The sequence below is a fragment of the Phodopus roborovskii genome, unplaced genomic scaffold (genome assembly GCF_943737965.1).
Source record: "Phodopus roborovskii unplaced genomic scaffold, PHOROB, whole genome shotgun sequence".
Classification (NCBI taxonomy): Eukaryota; Metazoa; Chordata; class Mammalia; order Rodentia; family Cricetidae; genus Phodopus; species Phodopus roborovskii.
In genome coordinates, this window is record NW_026125264.1 from 2,482,887 (window position 1) to 2,498,152 (window position 15,266).

General features: G+C 49.1%; 1 protein-coding gene and 1 pseudogene across 2 annotated transcripts in view; one reads left to right on the forward strand and one right to left on the reverse strand.

The window, feature by feature from the left end:
- Nucleotides 1-2,486: 2,486 nt before the first annotated feature.
- Nucleotides 2,487-3,437, forward strand: LOC127229006 (putative testis-specific Y-encoded-like protein 3; annotated as a pseudogene).
- A 9,826-nt stretch (nt 3,438-13,263) lies between these two features.
- Nucleotides 13,264-15,266, reverse strand: part of Tm9sf4 (transmembrane 9 superfamily member 4) — a 43,821-nt gene continuing 41,818 nt past the window's right edge. For both annotated transcript variants that reach the window (XM_051193162.1, XM_051193152.1), the window contains exon 18: nt 13,264-15,116. In XM_051193162.1, coding sequence (XP_051049119.1) covers nt 14,967-15,116 — 150 coding nt within the window. In that variant the 3' untranslated portion in view covers nt 13,264-14,966. The remainder of the gene's footprint in view (nt 15,117-15,266) is intronic.

Sequence of the window (15,266 nt, forward strand, 5' to 3'; positions counted from 1 at the left end):
ACACATTTTGACACAACTCAGCCTTACACTGTGCTCAAACACTGTTTGATAGTGTTTCCAGGCTACTGTGGCCTTACCTAATACTATTGCTTGGCCTGTCTCTTAACAGATTGTCATGCCATCCCAGGCCCCGCCCCTTGCACTGAGATCTTCCCATCTAGGGGATTAGAGCCATTGTCCAAAGCTAAGCAGTTACTTGGAGTCTAGCCCAAGAGGCTGTGGGGACAGGAAGAATCAATGTGTAGGTGTTTGGTACACAAAGGCAGAGAGGGCTGATCCTTTATTTTAGCCTCTCTTGACAAGTATCCACTGTCTACCCCAGTGGGTCAGAACCCCAGCCAGGACTTCAAGGGATTCAATTTAGGAGAGGTCAAGGGCAGCAGTTCAGGGGTTCTCAACCTGTGCGTTGAAAAACCCTTTTCACAGGGGTCCCATATCAGATATTTACATTGTAATTCAGATAGTAGCAAAATTACAGTTATGAAATAGCAGTGAAAATGATTTTATGGTTGGAGTCACCACTACATGAACTGTATTAAAGGATTGCAGCATTAGGAAAGTTGAGAACCACTGGTCTAGGGGTTCAGATGGAAGAGTGTGGCATCCTTTGACAGAATGAGGTGGAAGGCTTTCTGGAGGATGTTATGGAAACATCTCAGCAGAACCATCAAGGTATTCAGTGTACTGGCCTCCATAGTATGGGAGCTGAGATGACAGGAATGCAATCACAGTGGAAGGGCATGCAGGGCCAGTTCCACTCTGGCTCTCAGTTTGTCCAGACACAGGCCCTGCATTGAGACCTTTTTTTTTTTTTTTTATGACCAGATCCATGAGATCCCTGTCGTAGTTGGTGTCTATTGCTTTGATAAAACAGTGGCCAAAAATAGCTTGTGGATAAGAGGGTTTATTTCATCATGTAGGTTACTGTTCATTCACTGAGGGAAGTTAGAGTAAGAACTCAAGCAGAGCAGGGACTGAGAGACCATGCATTACTTGGCCCTGGAAATGGGTTTCCTGGAGGACCGGAGAGATGAAGGAACAAGAATGAAGAAAGATAAGATACATGTATGAAATGCTGGGATTAGGTTGGCCTCTTATGGAGCCAAACTAACCATGCAGCAATTGGAACCTCAATGCTTTTATTATGTACAACATGAGTCTTGGTAGGGGGGTCTCTCTGGCTGAGCAGTCTCATGTCTCAGGCTACAGTTGATGCTTTCTGAACCTTTGTCAGCATTCCCACACAGAACCAGGGGAAGGCTTTGCCAGTTCTCATGGGTCTGAGGCATTAATCCTTATGAGTAACACATTGACTCCATGCTTCCTCCTCCCCAGTGTTCAGCCAAGACACATCTGATCAGAGATGGTACCATCCACGATGGGCTGTGTCATCCACATTGATTAGTAATCAAGAAGGTGTTCCATAGACATGCCCACAGGCCAATGTGATAGAGGCAGTTCCTCAGTTGAGGGTCTTTTCCCAGTTATCTCAAATTGATGACCGAGAGTAGCTATCACAGTCTTATGTAGCATCAACTGGCCTGGAACTCAGAATATAGAGCAGTGCAACCTCAAACTCAGATTCCACTGCCTCTGCCTCCTGAGTGCTGTGTAACCTTGTTTGGCCCTTTTTGTTGTTGTTGTTGTTTTGTTTGAGTCAAGACCTCAATTTGTACCTAGCAGAATCCCCCTACCCCCTTGTGTTTTGGGGACAGGGTTTCTCTGTGTACCCCTGGCTGTCCTGGACCAGGCTGGCCTCAAACTCGAGAGTGCGGGCCACCACTGCCCATTATTTATGTATTCTTTAAAATCCATCTCTATAAAATGGCACTGAGCAAGGGGCAGCTTTGAGCCTGGGCCATGTGAAGCAAGGTCCACCTGATTTCAAACAATAGCCCAGGAGGACCCAGCTCCTGTGGGAACCAGGCTAGTGAAAATTGCTTCCTGGTTTGCAGCAATTTAAGATCTTTCTGGCCTCTGATCCTTCTAGTGCCTTCCTTTCCAGCAGCTTGATTGCCTGTCAGTTATGCTTATCTTTAGTTCCTAGTTTGAATCTGGACAGCCCTCTGTGCTAGAATAATATATCCTGTGCAAGGCTGCAAGTGTCCTAGCTGCAAAGAGCCAGGCAAGGGAAACAGTCCTCCCTTGCATGATGGGAGGCTATAACCATGTTGAGGAGTGGGCCTGTCCCTTGATGACTGCTCCAGTTGCCCTTTTGCCTAGTCCACACCAGCCCTGCATTTCTTCATCACCTGCCCTACTAATTGGAACCAGTTCTGTTTGGTACGGGTGGTCTTCCCCGTCCTCTTCAGTGGAGGGACCCTAGCAGGCCACATCTGGCAAGGGTGGGGTGGGGAGTATTAAGGGGCGGAGCTCTCCCCAGAGACGAGACCCATCTGCCACCAATGTCCTACTGCGACAACAGACTACAGTCCTGCGGGTACTCTTCAGGCTCAGCTAGAGAGAGATGGCGGGCGGGCGAGGGAATGGGGATTCTGGATCCTACCGTGCACCCACCGCCCAGGCAAGACCAGCATGTGCTCCTGGCCCCGGCATGCAGCGTCCCCAGGGACTGCCCCTCTGACCCCGCAGCCCGCCCTGGGACCACACCACCTGCCCCAGAAAACACTAGAGAGAACCCCACTTCCAGCGTCTTGAACTCCCGAGGGCTGTATGCAGGGCTGGGGGACTTAAGTGGGGATCAGAGGGAAAGCCGAGGAAGTGAAGACCAAGGAGGGCCCTTAGTTGCGGAGGAGTCAGTGGAGGTAGGGGAGAAGCTAGAAGTTGTCGTGAGCCTGAGACCTTTAGATCCGCTGGAGGTTATCCAGTGGGAGCTAGAGGCCATGAGTGTCCAGGCTTATGGGGCCTACCTCCGACTGAAGCATAGGTTTGGGAGGATGTGCCGGTTGTGCCTAGCCCGCATGAGCTTCATCATCTAAAACATTCCTGGCTTTTGGGGCACTGCCTTCTTGAACTACCCACAGCTATCAGCCATGATCAGCTCTAGGGATGAAGACATGCTTGGCTACCTGATGAATTTGGAAGTGAGAGAACTCAGACACACCAGAACAGGTTGCAAATTCAAGTTCCTGTTTGGGAGCAACCTGTACTTCCGAAATGAGATGATAGTGAAGGAGTATGATTGCAGATTCTCAGCCCGGGTGGTGTCCATCACTACTCGCATCTGCTGGCACCAAGGCTAGGAACCCCCGGCCTTGATGCACAGGAACCAGGACACCATGCAAAGCTTCTTCAGCTGGTATCCATAGCATACCCTCCCAGAAGCTAACAGAGTGGCCCAAATCGTTAAAGATGACCTGTGGCCCAACCCTTTGCAATACTACTTACTGGGGCAAAGGTCCTGCAGAGCTAGACCAGGCTTTGCAAGGTGGTCGCCACAGGCTCAGCCTAGGCCCTAAGGGTTCCAGTCTGGCTAAATACATGGTGCTTACATAGGACTCCTCTGCTGGTCAACCTACCTATATTTTGTCCAGAGCTCTGCTGTCTGCTTTCTCTCCTGTGAATTCTGGCTCTTCAGCATGTTTGGTGAATTCAGGGCCATGGTTGCAACCATCATGCTGTTCTTGTCGTTCTCACATGCCACTGCACTTATAGCGGGCACCCAATGCTATGGACTTGTACTGCCCTCGTTTGCGTGGCCTGGGTCCACCTGTAAAACATAGCCTTTCCACTCACTTGACACCATTATATAACTACAGGGCTTCAGACCAGTGCCTGTTTGAGGCTCAGTGCTTCGAAGGTACGATATACTGGCCTTTACAACTGTACTGATTATCCCAAGCTGAAGTGTATCACCTAAGATGAAGTGGGTACATTTGGTCCTGGCGATCAACCAGACTTGGCTATCCCATGGCTCTAGCACCAGAGAGCTGTTTGTATCCACTGGACTGTTGGGCATCTGCAACCTGGACAGCCAAGTGATCAGACATGGGCGAAGCCTAGGGCCTGAAGCCGGGGCCAGTGCATTGTTTGTGATCGTGCTGTTCTTATCCTATGTGCTCCTCTCATAGACTGCTGTTGGCTCATGAAGACCCATACTGTGCCCACTCATGCCTGGCCATTGCCTCTTTGAGGAGGTTTGCCCAGCCTACCATCATCCTTGTTGCCTGCTCTCAGGTCTGTAAGCCACCTGTCGGTGAAGTGAGAGCTCCTAATTCCAGAGATTGCACTAGGCTGGCATACCAAGGCATGTGCTCAAGGTAGGAGTAGGGATGGGAATCCTTCCAGAAGCCTCCTCATTTCTAGACCTACACAGAAGTCAGATCCTTTGTCAGCTTCTTCTACACCCACCTGTTTTTAAGTTGCCCGGTTGCGGGTGCTGGAGGAGGGCCTTCTGGCCATGTGACCTGTCTACACTGGCATAGCTCTCACAGTTTTAGTGGGACAACTCTGAAATGAATGACTGAACGAACAGTTTTTTTCCAAATAGCTGAGGAGGTACTTTCTTGAATTTGCCTGTCTCCAGAGAGGGAGACTGTCTCAGGAACCGCTCTCTGCCCTCTTGCCCTGATCTCCGAACTGTTGGTGCTCTGTGCCGCCTTGCTCCTTGCAAGGCTTAGAATAGTCAGGGTGTACAGTGCAGGCCTGGGACAGGGTCAGCTAATCACTTCATTTGACACTGTATTCGTTTAAAGAAACTTTAGTCTCCCCTCCTCCTCCTTTGTCCCCCACCCCTCGTGGGTTTTGTAGATAAAGGCTAAAGTGCTCTGCCCCTCTAAGTCCCCTCCAGGTTGTCTCTATCTCATGAAAGGCCCTACTCTCTGCTCCCTAGGACTGGGAGACATAGAGTAATGGGGACCGAGAACCCTCAGTCTTGCTTTCTTTCGATATGTCAATATATTTTGTAAATTAGAAGAGAAATATAATACTGTCATTTTTTGGGCTGTTTTCTGGTCCAGTTATGAGCTTGTGTGGGCAGAATGTTAATGTGTTTTTCATTTTGCACCTTTTGAGTAAGACCTGTGCATCTCCTCTGCTCTTACTGGGAAAGTGAGCTGTACAAGTCTGCTTGTGTCCAGCTGAGGACATTTATAAGATGGCCACTGTAACTGCTCTGTGCACTTGGACATTTGTGACTCTTCAAGCCTGTTATCAAGTTGTGGCCTGGTGCTATAATTTCATCTTGCAAATAGAGTTTGAATCTGGTGAATTTGCAGGACTTAATTCTGGGCATTGTTACTGTGTTCTGTGAGAACAATCCCCCAAAAGTAACCGTGGAATGGATGGTCTTAATGCTTCTGGGCCCTGCAGGCCATATTGCAACTCTGACATCTTTGTTTCCAAATGGAGAAATGTTCCTAGGTGACTTTGTATAGTCAGAAGATAGTTTGTGGCACTTTATTCCAACAACAACAACAACCATAAGGAGTAAAAACCTTTTGATCTGGGGGAATTAGACCATGTTATTCTCTCTTCTAAAAGCCTCTATTCACAAACTGGCAAACACATGAACCTTCCGATCTTTATCTCAGCTGCCCAAGCCCTGCCTTTGCCCACCCTTATGGCCTCTCCACCACCTCCCTCAGTTCATTGGTTCTCCCCCTCCCCCTGACACCACACACACACACACACACACACACACACACACACACACACACACACACACACCTTGTTGCTCCGGAGAAACCGGACATGCTCCAGCTTCAGGATTTCTGCACTCACTTTTCCCTTTCTGGAATTTTTCTTCAGATACAGGTCTAGTTCCTTCAAAATTTTGTTTTGTTTTGTTTTTTTGAGACTTTGGAGGCTGTCCTGGAACTCATGCTGTAGACAAGCCTGGCCTCGAACTCACAGAGTTCCACCTGCCTCTGCCTCCCGAGTGCCGGGATTAAAGTTGTGCACCACCAACATCTGGCTTCCTAGATCCTTCAATTTATTCAAGTCTCAAATAACCTCTCTTTGCAATCCTTCCCTGCACGTGCCTTGGGGCTATTCTTTTTATTACTTGTAACTCTGTTACAAGTGCTGTTTTCCTGTGCGATTTCTTCCATGCTCCCATCAATCAGGAGAACAGACCCACCTCCTGATATTTTGCTCACATGGGTTACCGTCTAACACCCCCCATTATCAGCATGAATGAATGACCTTATCCAAGTGTGATGGAGTGCTGTGTGAGGGTCTGACAAGATAAAGAACAAGGCATGGCTCCTGCCCAAAGAGCTGTAGTTGGGTGGAGAGGGGCGGGGTGATGAGGGGTGACTATACAGTCATCCCACTGGAACACATATGCAAGTGAAAAAAAGTCACTCCTAGAAATCACAAGGCAAGGACAAGAGGCCACACTGGCACACAATGCTCACTCCAAGAAGAAACCCTGATTTAATCCAGCATGGCTAGTAGTTCATCTCAGCTGAAGGTGATGGAGGTGGGAGACTTCTTTGGTATAGAGATTCTGGAGATGGCAGTGTCTCATTATGTAGCCCTGGCTTGCCTGGAACTGGTTAATGTAGACCAGACTGGCCTCTGCCTCCCACATGCTGGCATTAAAGGCGTGTTCCACCATGCCTGGCCTGGAGGTGGCCTTTGAGGAGTAGGCAAAAGTTTAGGAAGCAGAGTTCTGGCTGAGGATGTAGCTCAGTGAGAGTTCTTAGTAACCTAGCGAATGTGAGGTGCTGGTTCCATCCCAGCAATGCAAATAAATACAAATAAAATGTGAGTCTGGAGGAGACACTTCCTGGCGGGGCAAACTGCCTAAGTATACAGACACTGATGTATGAAAATGCGGCGCGCTGAGCACAACTGCCTGCTGGAAGATGTGTAGGGCTGGGTGGAATGCCAGGCTGAAGCTTTATTCTGTGGACAGCAGGGAGGAGTGGCAGGTGTGGCTTGGAGGAGGCGTGGCTCCTAGGGTAGCCGGTAAACAAGGAGAGGGCAGTGCCACTCCGAGGCCCCAGTATCTTCAGTTGGCCTTATCTGCCTCTCCAGGCTGTAACCCTTCTCAGAAGCCTCCGTGACTCCCACGGTGGTCCTGCCACCTCCCAAGTACGGCATAAGCATTGGCACTAGCTTCTGGCTGGCTCCTACCATCTGGATTTCCCGTCTATGCCCTAAACGGGTCCTTGCCGTTTTCAGGGGAATCAGGGAAGCACTGTGGTTGTCAGGTACACTCTGGCTCTTGCCTAATTTGGGGCTTAGCAGCCTTGCTCCTCTCCCAGCTCCCAGGCAGAGCAATGAAGTGAAACAGGTGCTTTACTTACTGCACAGTCGGTGCCAGGCTTCCCTCATTGCTCAGCCTTGCACCCTGCCCTCGTGGAGCATGAGCCTTGCCTGCAGAAGGAACTCTTCGCTTCTGGCACGTTTGTTTACCCACACATCTTAATACCCTCTCTGCTCAGGTCCCTGTCCCCAGCTCAAGGATCCAATGCTTGCCCACCAGCACTTCTGAGTCTTGGGAGTTTACGTGGCTACAGCAGCGAGACTGGATCTCCATACATGAGTCAGCCCATGTCCTTCTTTTCCAAACCCTCCTGGGGCTCAGATCTTACAGAACAAAAGCAAGCTGGCTCTGCACAGCCCACAAGACCCTTTGCCATCGTCTTGCTTCCTGTTTCCTCTGCTTGGAGCCTTCTCCAGGTATCAGCATGGCTGGTTCACTGCTGCACTCAGGTTTCCCAGCACATCTGAAAAAGCATTTCATCTCTTCGGTGAAACCTTTCTGGAAGTCACCATGTAGTACTCCCCTTCCACTGACTGGAATCTTATTTGGAGGTTTACACTGACTGAGGTGCTACTACATTTTGTTTGTTTGTTGTTTTAGAAAAGAATTGAGATAGGGTTTCTCTGTGTAACAGCCCTGGCTGTTCTGGAACTCACTTTGTAGACCAGACTGGCCTGGAACTCACAAAGATCTGCCTGCCTCTGCTTCCTGGGTGCTGGGATTAAAAGAGTGTGCCACCATTGCCCCACTACTACAGCACGTGGCTAAACAGCTGCTTCCCTGGGACCCTCAGGGACTTCTTCACTGTCTCCCCTCACCTGGAATAAGTCAGGCTTGGCACAGTTGGGAACTCAGTTGCTCTATATGGAGGGTTTCCAGGGGGGGGGGCAAAAGACTGTGGACAAGGCATGGAGCTACTGAAGGCACTTCAGGGCTTAAATCTCTTAAGGGATAGGAACTCTCCAGACAGCCTGGGGACTGGAGCAATTCCCATTCCCAACCCCTCCTGTAGAGATGACTGAGCTTGCAGGTTCCAAAGCAAGAGGAAGGAGGCCAGAGTGAGCAGGGGCTTCTGCTCTGGTATGGAAAGCATTGAGCCGTTTTTAATCACCTCATTTCGGGTGTCTGTTCTTTTGACCTAGAAATAAAACTTCAGACAAATTACTTTCAATCTGAGAAAAACCTGCTCCTAAACTATGGCAATTGCTCATAATCAGCAACTGCCTTGATTATAGCCCAGGGGACTTTGATATTTTCCTTCAGGGATACTATTTCACCACAAAAAAACTCAAGGAAGTACCATGTTAGCTTTCCCCTTGCTCAGCAGCAGAGCTATTGATTAGAGTATGAATGTCGACTCCCCACCCACAGCCCCACTAGAGCTAGCTGACTCAGGTGTGGGGGGGTGGTGTGGGAGCGTGGGGTGTGGGAGCTGTGGGGTGTGTAAGGTGTGGGGGGTGGTGTGGGAGCGTGGGGTGTGGAACTGTGGGGTGTGGAACTGTGGGGTGTGGAACCGTGGGGTGTGGAACCGTGGGGTGTGGGAGCTGTGGGGTGTGTAAGGTGTGGGGGGTGGTGTGGAACCGTGGGATGTGTAAGGTGTGGGGGGTGGTGTGGAACCATGGGGTGTGGGAGCTGTGGAGTGTGTAAGGTGTGGGGGTGGTGTGGAACCGTGGGGTGTGTAAGGTGTGTGGTGGTGTGGAACCGTGGGGTGTGGAACCGTGGGGTGTGGAACCGTGGGGTGTGTAAGGTGTGGGGGGGTGTAAGGTGTGGGGTGGTGGTGTGGAACCGTGGGGTGTGGAACCGTGGGGTGTGGAACCGTGGGGTGTGGGAGCTGTGGGGGTGGTGAGCTGTGGTCCAATGGGCACCATCTGGGAGGCACTTCCTGCCCTCCATCATTCCCCACTAAGTGTTCCTGTTGTTTTTTTTAGATCCCTCAGCCAATTTCCTGCCCCAAAGGAGAAACTGGGAATTCCTTAGTGGGAAGACAGTGTCCCTTGAGACCAGTGTTTCTCAACCTGTGCTTCATGACCTCTTAGGGGGTCGAATGACCCTTTGGCAGGGGTCACCTAAGACTACTGGAAAACAAAGATATTTACATTATGATTCATAACAGCAAAATTATGGTTATGGAGTAACAATGAAAATAATTTGATGGTCATGGTCACCACAATATAAGGAACTGTATTAAAGAGTCACAGCATTAGGAAGGTTGAGAACCACTGATTTAGAGGGTCCCTTCTCCACGTTCACCTCTAGCCTTCTAAGAGACTGACTCAGTGACAATGTTTTTGGAGGCATCTGACTCACTGACTCACACAGTAGCCTTTCCTTTACACGAGTCTGCTAAGGTGAGACAGGCTTGGGGTTGTTTAGTTTATCAGCGCACTGATGTCTTCAAGGACTTTGTCCTATCCGCCATTCTTCATACTGGTTTCACTCTTAGGTTGGGGCCAAGGCAGTAGCTCCAAGGGTCACACTGGGCTGGCTATACCAGCAACTACCCTGATTCTGCTCCAAAGGGAGATAGCCCTGTCAAGGGGCCTCTGTCCTTTCCTATAGCCTGCTGGCTAGAACTGGGTCCCACTCTGGAGTCTATTACTGACAGAGGGGAAGGCCACTGCAAGTTGCTCAAAGTAAACATGGGGGAGGTACCTATCTGCAGTGGCTACAATCTAGTACTTCCTGGGACCCTTTAGGGCTGTGGTGGCCCTCAGGGATCTAGGGTATTGACTTCTAGAACATTCCTTAAATCAAGTTAAACTACTAGTCTCTATCAACTAAGCAGGCAAGAAGTGCTTTTTAAAAAAAGATTTTATGTGCATGTGTGTCTCGCATGTTTATCACGTTCATTCTTGGTGTTCAAAGAGATCAGAAGCAGGGGTTCCAAACCCCAGGAATTGGGACTTGAGATGAGCCCCTACCTATGTGGGTGCTGGGAACAGAACCTGGACTCTTTGCGAGAGCAGGCAGGAAGAAATAGCTGATTACCATGTAGAGGACTCTCATTTAACTCATCGTGCAGTCCTTCAGAGTCTCTGGTTTTTAGACAAAAAGGCAACTTTAGAGACTTGTGTCCAGTTAAGGCAGGAACAAGTTATTTGCTTAGCTGACGCTACCAGAAAAGAGCCAAGTGGCTCAATGGGCAGTGCCACCCCTGCCCTGCTAAAGGATGTATCTTTTAGGTCTGTCATGATGGTGCACTCTGGAAGCAGAGGCAGGGGGATCTTTGTGGGTTTAAGGCCAGCCAGAGTTTCACAGTGAGACCATATACGTACCTTTAATCCCAGCACTCAGGAAGCAGAGTTGGCAGATCTCTATGAGCTTAAAGCCAGCCTGGTCTTCATGGAGAGGAGTGTAAGGAGAGATTACTGTCCCAGAGTCAGTGACTATCAGGAGTAGAGGAGACCAAGCTGACAGTCAAGAGATCACCATGGCTCTTGGATTTTGTCAAGCATTTTCATAAAGTAAGACTTTGCAGACATCCTTGGAGAGCTTCAGAGAGACTCTGAACACATTGTAAGATGCCTGAAACCAAGTGAAGAACATTCAGGAAGGGCTAGGCATGTGTGCTGTCCCCCACGGGCACAGTGTCTATCCTGCCAGCCATCACAGGGTACTAGGCAAAATACCCAGGGAGGTGTCACTGTATAGCCAACGTTACCAGTAGAAAGAGCTCATGTGGATTTGCAAATAAAACATCTTGTAAGCCCAGAGAAAAAATGTTTCCAAGTACTTTACTGTCCCAGAGCAAACTTCAGATTTATAGGATTAAGTGTATCTAAGAACCTATGAGATAAAATGTCCAATCTATGGCATCTTAGGTGGGTCAGATCACTGGAATATGTTAGTAATTTCAAGGCCCAGGAGGCAGAAGCAGGAGGATGGAAAGTTCTAGATCTACCTAGGGTACACAGCAAGTCCAAGGTCAGTCTGATCTGTGTGTGAGATACTATCTCAATAAAACATTATACACACACACACACACAAAAGCACTAGAGGTGTAGCTTAGTGGTAGAATGGTGGCCTTAAGGGGTTGTCCCCTAGTAACACACACACACACACACACACACACGATGAGGTGGGAAGATCATGAGTTCAAGGTTAGCCCCAGATACATAACTTTGGGGCTAGCCTGGGCTACATAAGATCCTGGAGCAAAAAAACCAAAAACACAACCACAATGTTTGACATCCAATCCAATTATCAAGCCTACAACTGCAGTCAGGGATTCTTGAACAGTTGATCTGAACAGCAGCACACCATTGCCAACATGACCTGACTCCACCCAAAACCACAGAAGACCCATTGTTTTCCAGTGTATACAAAGCTCACTCTGAAGACCTGTTTCCTAGGCTACGTACAAGGGACGTATCCCAGTGTATATGAACCTTTCCTGAGAGTTTATAAGTGTGGACATAGAATAAGTCTCCATAAAGTTGAAAATATTAGACCATACACAGCTTTGACCCACAACAGAAACTACAAATCAGCAACAAGTGTGGTTGGAGAGACGGCTCAACAGTGAGGAGCACTTACTGTTGTTGGAGGACTTGGTTTGATTCCCAGCACCCACACGGTGGCTCACAACAACCTTAACTCCAGTTCTAGAAGACCCTTTTCTAGCTTCTGCAAGGTGTACATAGTCACATGCAGGCAAAACACTCCCACAATAAAATTTAAACATTAAAAAAAAAAAAGCAACAAAAGACACCCTTAATGAATGTCCATGGGAAGTAAGACACAACTTTGCTAAGACAGCAATTCTTCCCCAAAGATCCAAATTGAAGACAAGCTTTTTATAAAAGTCAAGAGGACAGTTTCAAAGTTCATATGGAGATTCGAAAAGCTGATTTTAACAGTTACTTGAAAAGCGGGAATATAGCTGGTATGCACAAAGCTCAAGAAGGAGCCAGGGAGACAGCTCAGTGGGTGAAGGCACTAATGTGTAAGTCTGTCTGACAACCCAAGTCCAATTCCCCAAATCCACGTTAAAAAACAACAATATCCAAAGCCAGGTGCAGCGGCATTCATCTGTCATCCTAAGGTCAGCTGGGAGGGCAAGACAGGAGGGTCACCTGGAAATTTAGGGACTAGTCTGGGATATGTAGCAGAGGTACAGAAATGAGACCTGGCATCGACTGGTGAAGGCTAGAACCTACTCTTCATAGTTGTTGCGACTTCCCCGTGCCTCACAGGGTTCTCTGTCTCTTACACACACTTAATAAATATACATTTTAAAAAGCCACAGTGGCAGTGCAGGAGTTGCAGTGACCACAGAGACAGTGGGCATGTTAGGGCTCTCCAGTTGTCTCTGCTGGCTGTGGTCCATGACAGTGTGGCCAGCCAGGAAGCTGACTTGGCAGTCAATGAATGAGTGAGATGTCCCCAGTTGACTGTCACCCTGTGCACAGCGCCAGGCACCTCCAAGATTGTGCTCAACTGTTGAGTTCAGCACTAGCACGACCCGGTCAGAAGCCAGGTCCAGAGGATGGTGTAATCTAACAGTAAGATCTGAAAAGCCTTCCCATTGAAGGAGGCCTCAGATGGTTTAGACTGTTTACCAGATCTAGACTCACCTTGGAGACAAGCTTCCAGATACAAGGAAGTATCTAGATCAGGTCCAGGCAGGAAGACCCACTATGTGTGGCACCATTTCATGGGCTTTGGTCCTGCACTGAACTAAAAAGGAGAAAGGGAATGTAACTGGTGTTCACAGCTGTTTCCTGACTATGGATGTCATGTGACCAGCCACCTCAAGTTCCTGCTGTCATGACTTGGTCTCAATGGAATATACCTCCTCTAACTGTAAATCAGTATAAACCCAACTCTGCCTCCCAGGTTCTGGGTTTCTACTGTTTTGAAAGCATTCTACCTGACACAGAGTGGAGCAAGGTGGGAATTTCAAACCAGGTTTCAACATTATCCAAGCCCATACTAGTTTGCCACTTCCCGCTTATTCAGGGGCAAATAGCTAAATCCTAGAGAACGTGGATGTGAATGTGAGACTGAGCTTCAAGAGCAGCTACTCAACCCGTTAGGTGAAATGGTCACACTTCAAACCCCACACTCTTACATGAGTCAAGATGTAACAGGACAATGGCATTTTTATTTACAACTGGACCAGAAAAAGGCATACAGGCATTTTTTAATTAAAAATAATGATGATGATTTAAAAAGTCAGAAAAATTGACAATGTTTGAACCCCACCCCCACCCCAAATGAGAACCTTAGAGGGGAAAATGCAAGATTTGAATGAACAAGTAACTCCCAAGCATTTTCTACTCTTTGGGCTCCCTTTTCTCCAGCCTGATTCTTGGTGGATGCCACTGTGAGGCAAGATTGAGAGGTTCACTGATTTGATTGATGATGGTGGCAGGTCCCCAGGAGGCTGGGGCAGTGAGGGGCAGGGTGTGTTCCTAGCATAAGCAGCATCCTGAGCTTTGTCTCCCAGCAGGGTCCCAAAGGACTGGAGCAAGGGTGAGTGGCTATTACTGACCCCTACACCCAGCGTGCGTTTGGTCTCTTGCTACTTAAGAGCAAGTCTGTGACTTGCACAGGGTTCACAGGGGCTGGAGTTGGGGGGAGGAGCTAGGGCAGCCTCCTTCCAACTTGGGGGACTGGCTTCTTGCCTATTCCTAAGAACTGGGAGAAGAGCAATCCAACTTACCTTCCATCTTCCTTCTCAGAGTTTTCTGGGTGTCCCCAAAAGAACTTGCGTGGGAGAAAGAGGGGACAGGTCTCGCTAAAAGAACTGAGTATAAATGCTGAGGTCAGGGGCCACGAGGAGAGAGAACCTCTCTCTGGCCACCTCAAGGAAGAGATCTGAGGACTCCACACCTGAAAGTTAGGAAGAGGAGGTCCACCATCACCCTTTAGAAAGGGCGGTGCCTCCCGAGGAAAGGACTGGGGAGCAATCTTGAGGGGTGAGCACCCTAGTGGCCTTAGCCACCTCTTCCCAGACACACACATGGGTGCTTGGCTCTGGAAACACTTGGCCCTAGCCCAGGGCTTCTTGGCACGAGAACAGTTCACTGCAGGCCTCATCTCTTCCTCGGTGGCCAGCAAACTCTGGTTGCTTTGATGAGGGGAATCCTGCTGTCCTAGGGAACCAGGACATGTCCTTGTAGTAACCAAGGCTGGGGCTTGCTCCTGGTCAAAACGATGACCGAAGGTCTGGCTGGAAGCCCTGTTCCGGGCGGCAGAGGGCAGGCTGGGGAAGAGAACGGGAGGAGGGGGGGCAGCAGGGGTTGGTTGGCACTGAGGTTACTGTCCGGGCTGGAGCTGTGCTGTGTCGTGGCCATCAGTGGCGAGGATGGGCAATGAGAGGCTTGGAGCCCTCACCACAGCCCTGGAGTTTCCTCTTCCAGTTAGTGCTAGGGTGGCCAACAGCTCTGAGGAGCTAGCTGGTGGGGACATTGATCAAATCCTCACATTTATCCATCCTGGATCTGTTTAAAAAACAAAACAAAACCCCCCAAAACCCAAACCAACCAACCAACCAAACAAACAAAAAACCCCTGAATTATCAGGTCAGAGAACTCCTTCTGAAGGCGCCTCTCAGCTGAAGAAAACTCACAGGAAAATGTATCCTACAGACTGGAATAAGATGAAGGGAATGCAAGGGTATCTACAGGCCCTCCTGCCCCCCATGCAGCCTGGGGATCTAGGAACACTGTGCCAGGAGTTACATTCCAAATGAGCAGGAGTTATTTTATTTGTGTGCCTGCAGTCCCCTATGCAGGCGGCTTCCTGTCCGAGGATAGAGTGGGCCTAGCGTTGCTCCAGCCACTCAGTCTATCTTCACAGCAGCATAGATCTTGCGGACAAACATGTAGGCTGCATAGAAGCCGATGGTCCCTGTGAGCAGCCAGAAGGACAGGACCATGAGGGCGGTGTAGCCGAAGTAGAGGAGAGAAGGGATGAACTCGACAATGTCCAGCTGGGGGGGGGGGATGGCACAGAAAACAGGGATGGACTTTTAATGCCAGGCAGCTATGAGCTATGACAAGACTGACACTCACCCTGTGCTGGCTAGTTTTATGTCAACTTGACACAAGCTATAGTCATCTGAAAGGAGGGAACCTCAATT